Source organism: Tyto alba, unplaced genomic scaffold, assembly GCF_018691265.1.
Source record: "Tyto alba isolate M040663 unplaced genomic scaffold, T.alba_DEE_v4.0 Super-Scaffold_18, whole genome shotgun sequence".
In the NCBI taxonomy this organism is placed as follows: domain Eukaryota; kingdom Metazoa; phylum Chordata; class Aves; order Strigiformes; family Tytonidae; genus Tyto; species Tyto alba.
Window position 1 is genome coordinate 23,459,009 of NW_024881280.1, and position 12,877 is coordinate 23,471,885.

At 54.9% G+C, this 12,877-nt stretch overlaps 1 protein-coding gene across 1 annotated transcript; it reads left to right on the plus strand.

Moving 5' to 3' along the window:
- The first annotated feature begins 6,357 nt into the window (after nucleotides 1–6,357).
- On the plus strand, nucleotides 6,358–12,094 carry EIF2B2 (eukaryotic translation initiation factor 2B subunit beta). Its single transcript, XM_042790725.1, has 8 exons — nucleotides 6,358–6,547; nucleotides 6,856–6,976; nucleotides 7,502–7,650; nucleotides 8,401–8,564; nucleotides 8,845–8,940; nucleotides 9,846–9,983; nucleotides 10,653–10,719; nucleotides 11,615–12,094. Exons 1-8 carry the CDS (start codon nucleotides 6,385–6,387, stop codon nucleotides 11,770–11,772), a joined length of 1,056 nt encoding a protein of 351 aa, XP_042646659.1. The 5' UTR covers nucleotides 6,358–6,384; the 3' UTR covers nucleotides 11,773–12,094.
- Nucleotides 12,095–12,877: the final 783 nt, after the last annotated feature.

Here is a 12,877-nt window from a genome sequence, read left to right on the forward strand (position 1 = left end):
GCCCCGGCCGCTGCTGCCCGCGGCAGGCGGAAGCGTCCGGCCTTAGTCAGCCCCGGCCGCACGTGGCAGGAACTCTGCTGTTTGTTTTGGTTCCTCGGGATGGGAGTTCAGCCTCCCCGGGGACCCGTGGCCAAAACCACAGGCACCTGATGGCCCAGCTTTGTGCCTGGGCAGAGCAGGCTCTGGCCCCCCGGTGCCACACTGCCTGTGGGTCACTGGCGCTGGGGCCAGCCCGGGTCAGACATGAGTTTCAGAGGGAAACAGGACAGGCACTGGGGCTGCCTCAGAGCGCTCAAGTCAGGAGACCCAGGTGAGGGAAGCTGCAGCAAACCTGGCTGCTGCTCCCAGGCATGGCTTAAATCCCCCCACGGGGGTCAGGGACGATGCCACCAAGGAGGAAGTGACTGACACCACCAGACCCAAACCCCGCGAAGCCATGGCCCTCAGCCAGGCACTGCTCCAGGAACGGGTCAGCGGATGGCAGACCCAGCACTGCTCCAGCTTAAGGCCTTATTTTTCAGTGCTAGCCTAGTTTAATATCGAGGCTGAGCCTGGAGCAGGGGACAGTCGCCATCCCGCCAGGGCAAAGCCACGGGCAGGTGGCAAAGCGATGCCGGCAGCGGACAGGAGGGTTAATGGCGACCAACGCCCTCCCAGCCCAGCCGTCCGTCGGCTGTACCCAGTGACAGAGAGCACACACCGCCGGGCACAGCGCTCGGTGGCCAGCCAGCTGGGCAGCCCCGCACGGCAGGGACTGGCCAGGCCACTGGTGTTTGCTGGAGAGCCCAGCCCTGGAGCAGGGCGAGGCACCGGAGAGCCGAACCGCAGACCCAAGCATACGTGGGTGCCTACAGGTAAGCGTTTCATCAGCAGCCTCTGCAGGGCTTGCAGTTACTGCAGCGAAACACCAGCCCTTTGCACATGAGGTGCTGAGAGTCCAGAGTGGGAAGTGGAGACGCAGCACCAACGGCACAGCTCACCCTGCTCAGCCCCAGCTCCTCTCCCGAAGCCCTGGGTGGGAGGAGAGCCTGCGGGTGACAGAAAGCCTGCAGAAATTTCTCTCTGGCAGCTGCAGAGGGCTGCGCTTGGGGAAGCCCAAACAGGCTGCAACCAGGACAGACTGGTGCAGCAGCGTGTGCAGGACCCTCCATCACCAGCAGAGATGAAACACCCCAGGCCTGAACGGGGTGGGAGGGACGGGGTATGGCAGTCCCGGGGGGAGACAGGACTCTCCCAGCAGGAGCAGAGCAGCTCCTCTCTCCAGGAAAGGGACAGAGATTACTTTTCCACTGGAGAACCAAGCATATTCTGCACATCTATCATGTTTCATCACCCCTGGGACAAGGGCAGTGAGCACTGAATGCAGGGGAGAGGTGCACGGGCGCAGATTGCCTGCTGCTCTCCAGCTGCCCCTCGCTTCCCAGCTCTCCTGGCCCAGCCAGGCGGTGGGCAGGGGCTGCCAGGCGCTTTTCTCTCCTGCCAAACTCGAACCCGATCCACACCCAGCCCAGAGCTTCTGGCTGCTTATCATGTGGATGCAGTTCTCCTGCTTTTAGCTGTCATAATATTGACACAAAGCAAAATAATAGTGATGGCGAGACTCTGCCTGGCTCTGGAAGGCAAACAGGCGCGGAGACGGGGAGCAGCAGGCTCCGCTATTGTGCGGGACGGGTCAGCAGCCTGGGCTGCTTCCAAACTCTGCTCCCCGGCATCACGCCTGCTGATAAGGGGGGGGGGGGAACGTGGGATGCAGGCGGAGGGACACACACACACACACGCAGGCTCCACAGCACGCTCTCCCTGTCATGGAGCGAACGTGTACATCGGCAGGGCTTCATCCCGGAGGCTTTCCCAGAACGTGGGTGGAGGAGTGGCTCATCTCTCCCCTTCCCTGAAACCTGGCAGCCGCTGAATAGCTGCCATCACCCGCAGCAGACAATGAGCAAAGCGAGGCCGGGGCCAGCTGCAGCGCCGGGAGCGCGTGAGCGGAGGAACTGCGGGGAGCTGGCCGGTGACCAGGAAGCAGCCCAGACTGCTGGTGTCATGGACCCCTTGGTGACCACAAAGCGGCTGGGCTGCGCTTTGTCTCGCCCCAAGGGCCTGGCTTCCTGCAGCCCCGCCAGATTTGCTCGGGGGCTTCTCCGAAGGGCCCCCCCCCCCGGCATCACCTCCTCCCCGGCCCCGCCAGCCTGCTGCGTGCCCTCTGAGCGGGGACAGAGCCATGGCCCACACCTGCGCGGTGCCACCGAGCCTTCTGAGCCGCTCGTGCCTTGGGTGGCACCCAGCAAAGCCAACGCCTTTTCCGGGTACAGAGGCCCGGCGCGCTGTTAGCGATGCTGGGGCCTGCACCTCCCGCCCAGCCCGCACCGTGCTCCCTCGTCCCTTGATGGGGCTTGTTTTCCTACATGACATGCAGCAACTTCCCACACTTCCCTCGCCTCTTCCTGACCAGCCTGGCCTTTGAACTGGCTGCCTCCAGCTGCCTGCATCCCGACAGGAGACCTGGGGAACTGCCACAGATGAATGAGCCGACGAGTGAGGCTCCACATCCAGGGGAGGCATTCGGACACCAGCTTCCCATGCCTCTCCCGGGGGCCGGGAAGGGCGAGGGGCAGCCCAGCCTGGGCTGCTTCCACCACGAGCTCTAGAAAAACCCTCCCGCTTCTCAGCCTCGGCCTCTATTTTTAAGGCTCCAAAAAGGAAGAGGGGGTACGAATGGCAAACCTGCTGTCAGGAGAGACAGTCTCTGGGCCGAATTCAGAACCGCCTACTCGTTTCCCGTAGGGAATGCAGGCTGCATCAGTACTGCAAGGGTCTGGCTCTGGGCTCGGCCTGCCCATGGGTGCTGCGCTGACGTGAGGATGAGCCAGCCGCCGTTTTCCAGGCAGAGGCAGGCACACGTACACGCAGGCTGCTGAGCAAGGAGCTGCATCAAGTCCTTCCTTAACCTGAGGCGCTGGATCCGTCCTGTTACTCCCCACAGCAAGCCCTGCCTGTTTCCTCTTGGCCACCCAGGCGGTTATGGCAGCCACGCTTTCCCGAGGATGACCAGTTTAGGGGACAGTTGTTACCAGGGTCATCAGCAAAGACCAGAAGAGCACGTGGCCCGGTACCTGCAGCGTCAGCTGTGAATTTCAAGCCTGCTAAAACTGCCGATGACTCAGGCAACGTGTGCGTGCACCTCCAGACCCACAGAGCTGAGCTTTCCAGCTATTCACGTACCTGCTTTTGATCACCGGCTATTTGTTTGGGTTTTTTGTCTTCTTTCCCTAGAAGCTCGAGTTTTGAACAAGCATTCAGCACTTGATTCAGCCCATCATTTCTATCCCCTTCACTAACTGACCTACTTTCTCCCCCGTAGCATACAGAAAACACTGTTTTGGGCTCCCCCAGCCCTTCAGCAGATTCACTCCTGCCTCCTTACAGGCCTGCCTCCACATCTGTGGCTGTAAGAGCTTTGGGCTTCAGTCATCCCCTCCATTTTTGTCTCAGGCATTTGAGCATGGACTTCCCAATCATGTCACACCAACGATACCTCTGGTGCATCTTTCTCCTTGGACTGTGCTTCGTGTTCCCCCCACTCCTGCGCACTTTGCCATCGTTAACTCAGTCACTGGTGCTCAGCGAGTGGCTTAGGCACCCAACGATGACCCTACTCTGCTTCCTCCCATGTTACCCATCCAGTTTTCACAGCCCATGGTGTTCTGACAGCTTGCCCTGTTGTTCCTCTGGGCCGTGGCTCTGCTGGCTCTCTCCTGTTGGCTCCTTCCCTTCGCCTGTGCTGAGCGTGAGCAGCTCTCTCCGCTCATCCGCGTGTTGCAGACAAGTCCAATTACTAGAGTTCAGCAAACTCTGATTCCCCTCCCTGGCATTTCATCCAGCCCACTTATCCGCTGAGAGTTTCTAATCCAAACAGCCTCCCAGCACACGATGTTCCAGGGCTCCCAGGCTCTATCCAGCCTCCATCCTGACTTCTCCCTCACGCGAGCACTTGGGGGATGACATTCAGCCCCTGGGGATGCAGAATTCACTGGGTGGAGGGGAAGCAGTGTCTCCAGCAGCTATTCTTGACAGCACAGAGCAGCACGCTATCCTGGGCAGGCTGGCAGCTCTGAGATGAGCCAAATTTCAGCTACTCTGCAGGCTCAGAAAACATGCTGCCTTGCTTGGCCGGCCAGCTCATCCCCTGCTCAGCTCTCTTGCTCACAGCACGGACACTGTCTGCAGTTGTGTCAGCCTCCTCGCTTGCTCACACACCAGCTGGGAAGCCGCAGTAGCCAACTCTGCCCCAGGGTACCTGGAAGGCGTGTGTGCTGTGCAGGAGAGGGGCGTCCCACTCCATAACGCCCAGCAGCTGTGGACCACCAAGTGAGTCTCTTTCCAGCTGCCCAGGGATGCACACACCCCCCCACACACACACATTGCCTCTGCCACAGTGGCCAGCGCAGCCTGCGAGGCAGAGATATTTTAGCCAAATACACCAACATGCACCTTTCCAGCTGCCTTCCCTGCTTGCCTCACACTCCCTGTGCTGCCCTCCCTGCCACTCCTCTTTCCCACTCCCTCCTTTTCAGTACTCCTGGGCACTCCTTGCCTAACTCACTGGGTTCTGGCGGCAGCTGCTGGCTAATGACAACCACATGTCTCATAGCCGCGGTCCCTCTGAGCAGCCAGACCCTGAGGTTTGCCTTTCAGCTCTCCAGAGAGCCACAGGTTCTGGCTCAGCTCAGCTCCACGGGGCTAATTGCTCCTGAAATCCCCATTCAGAGGCTTTCATTCATGAAATACAAGGCAACACACCAAGTGCAGGACTCTGCACCCCCAGGAACACCTGACTGCCAGCCAAAGGGGCAGCAGTGCTGGGTGGAAAGTGCTGCAGGGAACAGGGCAGGAACAGCACAAGCAGGGAAAACCTCCACAGCCTGGCAAGGCGCTGAGAAGAAACTGTCCTGCAATAGTTACTGGGACCAGAGCAGGGAATGTAAACAGCCCAGCATCCACAAGGAGGTCACAACCTCAGAGTCCAGTTTCCCTTCCTCTTCTCCCTCCTGCCTAATCTCCAAGAGCTGCTCTGTTTACTAACGAGATAAGTAAACAAACAAAGGGAAGCTCCAAAGCAATTTTTTTTTTTTTTTTCCCCAATTCACTGCATGTCCCAGTCCCAGGGTGCACGCGTGGGAGTGGCCTGTGCACAGCAATGCACGAGCAGGGCCAGCAACCGATGGGCACGGGCAGCCCTCCCTGCCTCACCTGAAATGGAGCTGCGTGAAGGGGCAAAAGGGGCAACTGCATTACCCTGCGCAAACGTGGAGCCAGACGGGCCTGGCGTGGCCCTGCCTCCAATTTAGGCAAGATGGAAGAAAACAGACTCCTAAAGCTGGGAAGAAGGGGGAGAGAAGGCAGCAAGGAGCAAGGACGTGCTTGGTCAGGACAGCAGGGCCCAGCACAGCTGAGCCAACAGCAGGGCAAACCCTGTTACCCTCTACTGACCCTCTCCAGGGGCAAAAGACGAGACAAGCTCATTGAGGAGAGCAACTCTGACTTCCAGCCAGGGCAGTAGCACCCCGCAAAGCACATCCAGGCAAACCCAGACGCGTGGCCTTTTGCCATGCGTTGGAGGGACACAGTGAGCTTCCTTCCCCAGGCTGGCAGGTGCTCTGGCTTCCAGGCACACAGGGGCACCCGGGGAAGCAGCAAGGAGAGAGGGGAGCAGACGATCTCTCAGCCCATCCCAGGCTTTGGGTGAGAAATCACCTGCAATCCATCCTCAAAACCCAGGGCACGAACTGTTGGCATCTTGCTGGGGACCCGACCGCCCCCGGACGGCAGCTGCCCGTGGGAGAGAATCAGACAAGCACAATCAAGATGCGACGAGTCACCCAACGCCCTACAGGAAGCACCCGCTGAAAGCTTCCAGCACGAACCAGTTCGCTTTGGTTTCCTAACCTATAAACCTCTGTGCAGGGCACAGAGCGCACCCACGGGGCTCCGCAGCGCCGCGATGAGAACGGCACCGCGGCTCCCGCTCGCTGCCCGGACACACAGCTCCCGGAACTCGGCACAAAGGAGCCGCGTTCCTGCCTTATCCAGGGCCGGTTCTGGCTCTGCCAGCAAGAACAACCGGAGGGCCAGGCACTGCGCCTTTCCCTCCCCATTTGCTTTGGCTCTTCGCGCCCGGAGCGCGGCGCGGCCCAAAGCAAATCGCGGCGCCGGGGCTCCCGCGGCTGCTCCGTCACCGCCCGTCTCCCGGGCAACGAGGAGCCGCAGCCCCGCCCACCGCCCGGCCCTTCTCATTGGCTGCGCCGCCGCGGCGGGGCGGGAGCGCTTCGGCAGCCTCCGCCAATGGGGGAAGCGGGAGGGCGGAAGCGGAGCGCCGCCGCCATCATGCCGGGCGCCGCCGAGCGCAGCTCGGAGCTGTCGGAGCAGATCGAGGCCTTCGTGGCGCGGCTGCGGGGCGGCGGGGAGCGGCCGCGGTCCGAGGACACGGCGCGGCAGACTCTGTCGCTGCTACGGAGGATCATCGGGCACGGGCGATGGAGCCGGGCCGGTGAGGGCGGGGCGGCGGCGGGAGCGCCCGGCGGCTGGGGGGGGGGCCGGTTCCCGGCGCTTGTCCTGCCGCAGCGCGGCCCGTCACAGCCCGCTGGGCTTAGCGCGGGCACCGCACGGGTCTCTCCCGCTCCCGCGACGCCGGCCTCGGCAGCAGGGGCTCCCCGCCTTCCCTGGGCTGCGACCGAGCGGTTCGTGCCGCGGAACGGCCCGCTCCGGCTGGCGGGCTGCTGCGGGGGGGACGCGTTGGTTTGAGGCCCGCGGGGGTTCGCCCCGGGCAGCCCTCACCGAGGCCGTCCCCTCTTCCAGGGGAGCTGATGGACCTGATCCGGACGGAGGGCCAGAGGATGGCGGCAGCCCAGCCGTCTGAGACCACTGTGGGCAACATGGTGCGGCGAGTGCTGAAGGTCATTCGGGAAGAGTACGGCAGGTGACGTGCCCCCTCCCAGGAGCCCAGAACAGCCCTCACACTCACAGTGTGTTCCCCTGCCTCTCCGAGACCCCTTTTCATTCACCCCCTTTCCCCCCCCTCCTGTAGAAGGATTCAGTGAGTTTAACATCAAAGGAAACTTGTTCTCTCCAGCGTAGCTGATGACATATTCTCTAGTGAAACTCAGCATGGCGTCTGCGTTGTCGTGCCTGAGAACAGTCTGTGCCCTGACCTCGGGCTGTTCTCTCCTTGCATTCCCAGGAAGGTCCATCCTTCTGGAGCAGTAGCCTTGAGCCTGCTCCTCATCTGTGGGCTGCAGTGTTTGCACAGGCACTTCCCGGCAGAGCTTCAGGTGTCTGCCAGACACAGCTAGGAGAGCTCTTTGGTGTGGTGTGACATGCCTCCTGCATGTGTTTTTCTTTCCTCCCTGCTCGCACCCAGGTGTGCCACGCTGTGGGGACAGTGCTCAGCCTGGCCGTGCCACTGCGTTCGCTCTCGAGGCTGAAGGGCTGCTTCTCTCCGCAGGCTTCACGGGCGCAGTGAGGAAAGCGACCAGCAAGAATCCCTGCACAAACTCCTGACTTCTGGAGGACTGAGTGAGGATTTCAGCACCCCTTATCCTCCTCTCAGAGCTAACGTTATCGAAGCTATTAACGAGCTGCTAATAGAGCTAGGTATGGATGGGTCTGAACTGCCCTATGATTGGAGCTTCTTATGGGATGGGACTGATGCTTCCCTCTCCTCTTAGGTGGAAAGAAAACAGCAAGGATCTGGGAGGCTTAATCTGAAGGAACTAAGGAACTGAAGTCCTGCTGCTTCCAGGACTTAGTTTAAGTCCTCTTTGGCTTACAGGGAGATGGGTGGAACATTGTGGAGGGAACAGAATGGGGGTCTATTGGCCTGTGCTCTTGGACATCTGGCAAGTCTTGAGCCGAGTCCTCTGAAGAAGAGTATCAAACATATGCCAAGGTTGGACTTAATCCTTATGCACGTATAACCTGACTGTTGTCACAAAGCACTGTGATATGTTTTCCTTTTTCTGTGATCTTCTGACAGATCGGGTACCTGACTCTCGTTCTGTGGCTCAGGTTGCCGTGCCTCACCTTTCCATGTGGTTCTAGTGTTGTTGAACTGTAAACTCACTAGTTGTTGTGTGGGCGTGGTGGTTTTCTGGAGTAGCAGTGACACAAGGCACACCCCTCATGATGGAGTTTTCAATACAGCTATTTCTGTGAGTAGTTAGGGAGCACAGGACATTAAGGGCCAGCTTCTTGGTCCCTCTCCACTGATAAAAAGAACAGGGAGAAAAGACGTTCCTGCTCTACCAGTGCTCACAGATCGCTTTAGTAAAAAATTATCTTGTTGGAGGACAGCCCTAGCAGCACCAGTGTCGCTCTTCCACCCATGGCTTCCTTCTGTTACAGAGGGCACCACCGACAACATTGCTATGCAGGCGCTGGAGCACATCCACTCCAATGAGGTGATCATGACCATTGGCTACTCGCGCACCGTTGAGGCCTTCCTGAAGGAAGCCGCCCGCAAGCGGAAGTTCCAGGTCATCGTGGCGGAGTGCGCGCCGTTCTGCCAGGTGAGGCCCGGGCCGGCTGGCTTCAGGCGCCGCGCCGTCCCGCGCATCCTTACCCAGCTCTTGGCTCTGGAGGCAGGCTGAACGTTACAGAAGTTCCTCTGCAGTGGAGGACTTGAAGACAGCTCATTATCCTACCCCACATCCTTCAGTCGGAGGGCCGTATTTGTGCTCCATCGCTTGGTATTTTTGTGGTTCAGACAAGAATGGAGTGCCGATAGCTCTACAACTGCATTGCAGGATCTATGTCCTGGGGTACCAGTTGGATTCTTCTTCTTTCCAGGGTCACGAAATGGCTGTCCGACTGTCTAAAGAGAACATTGAAACTACTGTCATGAGTGACGCGGCTATTTTTGCTGTCATGTCTCGAGTCAACAAGGTAAGGAGGGCTCTGCTGGAGGTGGGAGTTCATGGCAGGTTTGGAGCTTTGGCCTCTCACACCAGCTCCAGGTCCCAGCAGTGATGGATGTGTTTCTTCACTGAAGACTCAGAATTGTAATAGTCCCTTTTTACAGCTGGGGTGGAGATTCAGTGGGGAACCCAAGTCCATACAGGGACCAACTGCATGGTGATAGGTTTTTCTGCCTTAGTGGCTAACAGGCAGAACAGTTACAAGAAACCAAAACAACAAAGCCTCAAAGGATTAACTTCATGTTTTTTAAAGAAGACGGAACAAAATCCACCATTTCCAAAGGGGAGAAACTTCCCTTGTGTGGAACACTAGATGGGTGGTGAAGGGAATTGCCAAGGTGTGTCGTTTTGAACAGACCTGTTCTGTACTTTTGTAGAGATGAAGACTTGGCACCCCAAACTTTTAAGGAAAAAAAAAGTACTTGTAACATAATAAAATCCAACCACACCACTTCTTATCTATATATATTAATCCACTTTACATTATTCCCTTTTTACAGCAACGAAATTGTTGCAGCCAGCAGTCAAGCTACTTGTACAAAGCTTACTTTGCAGGCTTGTAGAACAATGGGGAACACAGCCCAGTTTCTACTCAGTGTTCCCTGCAGCAGAACATACATTTTTCCCCTGAAGTTCTCTGTGCTGGCCTCACCACACTGGAGTCATGCTTTTGTTAGAGAGGAACGTCTCAGTGCAGAGCCAGTGCCAGATGAAACAGATCAGGCATCCAGCTGCCCTGTAACTCCAGCCTTTGGCTGGCTGGCTGTTCTGACAAACACCTCCTCCAGCTCATCCGGCACAGTCTGAGCCAGGAAGCGTTCCTTCCCCAGTTTGCCGTGGAACATGCCATCTAATGCTGATTTGCCTTTTAAGGTCATCATTGGTACAAAGACAATCCTGGCTAATGGCGCCCTGATTGCTGTGAGTGGGACTCACACTCTGGCACTGGCAGCTAAACACCACTCCACTCCGCTCATCGTGTGTGCCCCCATGTTCAAGCTTTCACCGCAGGTAAGTACAGCAGCAATTCAGGGCTGCACCTGCTCTGCATGGAGATGGGGGGGCGACTTTTGTGCTTGTGGAAGCTTAGGGTGGAGAGCACCGCCTGTCCCAAGGCGAGGTTGGTAAATGAGCCATCTTCCCCATCGAGTGCTGTTACTTCAGACAGATCTTCACCCAAATCTGGCACATGTCAGGATCTCCTTGAAGCACCCTCCTCTGCCACATGTGCTGAGAAAGCAGTGCATTGGGTGTGAGGGTGTAGACCATTGCCTACTAGAGACTGACATCACCATGCTTAGTTTTCTTCAACCACAGTGAATTTCAATTTTTATCTTTAGTGTTGAAAGACCCTGTAGATGGAGATGTTCTAAACTGTTTCTTATACTCGGTACTTTTTCGGTATTGTCAGATGAAGTTGCAGACTGAGGAAATCACTTCTTTGCTCCGGTTCCCTAGGCTTTCAGGACAGCCAGGTCATAGAAGGCTCTAAAAGCTCTGAGAAAAAACTTTTTCACCTGTAGATGTTGCAGAGGTTCTAGGCACAAGCACTATTGAATAGATGTAGTTTCACCTGGCAAGTCTTCCTCTGCTTTAGTTCCAGCACCCAGGATCTGTTTTCATGAGGTTAATGAGGCAGTCTCTTTCTTTCCTGACCCTCCTGTACTCTTTCTCATTCAGTTCCCTAATGAAGAAGATTCATTCCACAAGTTTGTCTCACCACAGGAAGTGCTGCCATTCACAGAAGGTACTGGTTCTTTATACAGGCTAGTCAAGCTTTTTTTTTTTTTTTTTTTTTTTAATAGCTCACATAAAATTTAAACAAGACTGTTCTGTAACCAAAGACAGAAAATCCTTTACTGTTTTCTTAAGCAGAAAAAAGTGCTGGAAACCATCCTATTTTATATGTAAACTTCTACTGCAGAAAGTACAGAAAAAGGATTTCCATTCAACACTATCTTTGTGCTTTTGCTTCTGCTCTGAAATAGCCAGTGTTTTATTATAGGATTGTGATAACGGTGCCAGGCAGGTGGCAGTTTCATGTGGGACAGAGCAGATGCCCAACAGCGAGGGCAGCTTCCTTTCCTTCCTACAACTCATGTTAACTTTTTGAAGCTTTGTTACGGGATCCACTTGTTGAAACCCAGTATCTCTGCAATGGGCTTCCCACACCAGCACCATCTTTAGAAAGGCGTCAGCTCCCAGGCCCATTTTCAGATAACAAAGTCTCTTTTAAAGCCCCGTTTCTATGTGACAAAGACTTTTGAAATGAAGATACCAGGTTGGGCACATGTTTTTGGTTTTGGCCTTCTGAGCTTTTCGTTAAATAACTTTGGCAGCACCAGAATTCTTGTATTCTAATTACATACTGGCAGGTTTTTTGGCAATTAGTAAATCCACGTCGGGGAGGGGATCTGGGGTTTTTATCAGTAAAAACTACCAAAAGAGAGTGCTGCCGTTCATTCAAGATTGCTACATACCTGTAATTCAATTACATTAGTGGAAAGTATTCAGAATGTTCCAGTACCGACTTCAGGGTGGCATGTGCACAGCCAGTTTCTTCCGGGGGCTCGGAAAGATGGGCAGGGGGCTGAATGTACTTTGAATTGCTTCCTCTAATATGGCTGCTATTCACTTTACAGGGGAGATCCTGGCAAAGATCAACGTTCACTGCCCAGTGTTTGACTATGTCCCTCCAGAGCTCATTACTCTCTTCATTTCTAACATCGGGGGTAATGCGCCTTCCTACATCTACCGCCTCATGAGTGAGCTCTACCATCCAGATGACTATGAACTCTAATGCCGTGAAACACATCACTCTCCAGACTCTTCCTGTCTTTCTCTTTAGAAAGATACAACAGCTAATTACAGCGTACATTGCAAAGACACATTGCTGTGGGGAATCGGCGGGGAATTTGCTTGTCAATGTCTCTTCTACCCAAAAGCAAGAGAAAGCAGAGCTCTTGTACAGGTTTTGATCTGTGTGCTGTGTTGGAAGCCGTGTGGAGCTGCTAACCCACTTTGATTCTGAAACAGCAAGGCATAGGTGTAACTCTGGGGCAGCTAAGCTGTTACTTCAACACAGGCTGCAATAAAGGCTGTTTACAGTGATCTCATGTTAAGCATGTTTTACATACAGTTATTTTGTGTCTTTAAGTAGCAGGATATTTACCAGTGTAGTGAGTTGCATGCACCTATGATGCAGCAGCAGGCTTTAAGATGTGCTTTCACATAAGAATGTGATAGGAATCCACTGGCAATTGTCTTCAAAATGGATTTTTTTTGGTAGAATTTTCTCACAATTTTTGGTGAGTTGATGAAATACAAACTAGCTTTTCGTACAATGCCTGAACAGAAATTCTATTCTTGATGAAAGGCAGCCCTTCAGGAGTCTCATCAGCTAGCTTGTCCACCTCCCTGTCAGAAGGCAAAGTTCAAGCTCTTGCTTTGCTTATTGTAGTCTGAGAGTCTTTACTCTCCTGTACCAAGAGAGTGACTGGGATTATCCTTTTTGGGTAGACATCTTGTCTCATTGGGAAAGTTCTTCATTTTTGTGGGGGGCAGCATGGAATATCTTAGAAATCTCAGGCTCTTGCAGGTCAGTCAGCTCGCTTTTCCTTTGTTGCTTTTATCAATCAGTGTATAGCAATGTGCTACACCACAGTTAAGGCATCAAATGAAAGTAGTTAGTTTCCACTCCTTGTTCTGATTTTGATTCAGCAGATGCCAGTATCTGATTTGGTTTTAAGTTGGATATCTGTGATTAAAGAAAGGCATCATCTTTTACTGTTCTGAAATACAGTCTACACCTCTACCTTAGACTGGGACACAAAATAGAACTGGGACATGTTAAAAAAGTCTGCCTATTGTAAAAAATGCTGTGGCCTATTTAATTATTTCTGTGG

Excerpts from the sequence above, each read along its gene's own strand:
- EIF2B2 (XM_042790725.1), top strand. The coding sequence starts at position 6,385 with ATGCCGGGCGCCGCCGAGCGCAGCTCGGAGCTGTCGGAGCAGATCGAG. Across the intron at positions 6,977-7,501 it reads ATTCGGGAAGAGTACGGCAG|GCTTCACGGGCGCAGTGAGG; the intron begins GTGACGTGCCCC and ends TTCTCTCCGCAG. Across the intron at positions 9,984-10,652 it reads TGTTCAAGCTTTCACCGCAG|TTCCCTAATGAAGAAGATTC; the intron begins GTAAGTACAGCA and ends TTTCTCATTCAG.